The 2,031-nt window shown below is 40.8% G+C and overlaps 1 protein-coding gene across 1 annotated transcript in view; it reads left to right on the top strand.

Moving 5' to 3' along the window:
• Positions 1-2,031, top strand: part of LOC102031693 (angiopoietin-4-like) — a gene marked incomplete at its 5' end in the record, with an annotated part of 19,538 nt that overhangs the window by 8,650 nt on the left and 8,857 nt on the right. Inside the window, one exon of the mRNA XM_031065239.1 lies at positions 1,488-1,625. Coding sequence (XP_030921099.1) covers positions 1,488-1,625 — 138 coding nt within the window. The remainder of the gene's footprint in view (positions 1-1,487; positions 1,626-2,031) is intronic.

Genomic DNA, 2,031 nt, shown 5'->3' with positions numbered 1-2,031 from the left:
TCCAAATTTTCCCTGGAATCATATAGGAATCTCCCGAGAATAATTACAGATTTTCCCTGGAATAATTTGTGATTCTTCCCAGAATAATTTCAGATTTTCCCTGGAATCATTTGTGGTTCTCCCTGGAATAATTTCTGATTTTCCCTGGAATAATTTGTGATTCTCCCTGGAATAATTTCTGATTTTCCCCAGAATAATTTTAGATTTTTTCCCTGGAATAATTTGGTATTCTCCCTGGAATAATTCCAAATTTTCCTGGGAATCATTTGGGATTCTCCCTGGAATAATTCCAAGATTTCCCTGGAATAATTTCAGATTCTCCCTAGAATAATTTAAAATTTTCCTGGAATAGTTTGGGATTCTCCCTGGAATAATTCCAAATTTTCCCTGGAATCATATGGGAATCTCCCCAGAATAATTTCAGATTTTCCCTAGAATAATTTAAATTTTTCCTGGAATAATTTGGTATTTTCTCTGGAATCATTTGTGATTCTTCCCGGAAAAATTTCTGATTTTCCATGGAATAATTTGTGATTCTCCCTGGAATAATTTCTGATTTTCCCCAGAATAATTTTAGATTTTTCCCTGGAATAATTTCTGATTTTCCCCAGAATAATTTTAGATTTTTTCCCTGGAATCATTTGGTATTATCCCTGGAATAAATCCAAATTTTCCCTGGAATCATATAGGAATCTCCCCAGAATAATTCCAGATTTTCCCTGGAATAATTTGGGATTCTCCCTGGATAATTTAAATTTTTTCTGGAATAATTTGGTACTTTTCCTGGAATAATTTGTGATTCTCCCTGGAAAAAATTCAGATTTTCCATGGAATAATTTCAGATTTTCCCTGGAATCATTTGTGATTCTCCCCGGAATAATTTCAGATTTTCCCTGGAATCATTTGTGGTTCTCCCCGGAATAATTTCTGATTTTCCCCAGAATAATTTTAGATTTTTTCCCTGGAATCATTTGGTATTATCCCTGGAATAAATCCAAATTTTCCCTGGAATCATATAGGAATCTCCCCAGAATAATTCCAGATTTTCCCTGGAATAATTTGGGATTCTCCCTGGATAATTTAAATTTTTTCTGGAATAATTTGGTACTTTTCCTGGAATAATTTGTGATTCTCCCTGGAAAAAATTCAGATTTTCCATGGAATAATTTCAGATTTTCCCTGGAATCATTTGTGGTTCTCCCTGGAATCATTTGTGATTCTCCCCAGAATAATTTTAGATTTTTCCCTGGAATAATTTGGGATTCTCCCTGGAATAATTCCAAATTTTCCTTGAAATAATCCCCTTTAAGCTCTGGAAAACTCTGGAAAAAAAATCCCCACTGACCTTTGGAACCTGAACCCTCATTGCCAGAATCTCACCCCTGAACCCAAAAATCCAGGAATTTATTTTTTTTTTTCCCCAACTCTTTCAGATTCACGGGAAAAAAACGGTAACCACGTCTTTCTTTTCCCATTCCCATTCCCAGAAATCAAACACGGCCGGAATTGTCCCATCGACTGCGCTTCCGTCTACTCCAACGGGCTCCGGAGATCCGGGATTTACAGCATCCTGCCCTCGGTGCGCGGAATTCCCATCGAGGTCCTCTGCGAGATGGACACGGAAGGTCCGGGATTCCCGACGGATTTGTTGTTGTTTTTGTTGTTGGATCCCGGTGATTCCAGGGGTGGCTGGGCGCTGGGGCGGTTCCCAAGGCTGCCGGAGATCCCGGAGGGTTTGGGAAATGCTCCGGTGGGAATTTTGGGGTGTCGCGGAGTTGGAGGGATGATCCTGGTGGGGCTCATGCGGGTGTTCCGGGATTTGAGCTCAAGGCAGGCGCAGGGAATCCTAAATCCTGGAATGGTTTGGGTGGGAAGGGACCTTGAATGCCATCCCGTTCCAATCCCGACAACCCTCACTATCCCAGGGTGATCCAGCTCTCCCTTGGACATTCCCAGGGATCCAGGGATTCTCTGGGAATTCCAGCAGAGCCAGGAATTCCTTCCCAAGATCCCAAGATCCCAAAATCCCGA

Source organism: Geospiza fortis, unplaced genomic scaffold (genome assembly GCF_000277835.1).
Source record: "Geospiza fortis unplaced genomic scaffold, GeoFor_1.0 scaffold355, whole genome shotgun sequence".
Lineage (NCBI taxonomy): Eukaryota > Metazoa > Chordata > Aves > Passeriformes > Thraupidae > Geospiza > Geospiza fortis.
The sequence above is the reverse complement of the archived record's forward strand: the minus strand, read 5'-3'. Positions and strand labels throughout refer to the sequence as shown.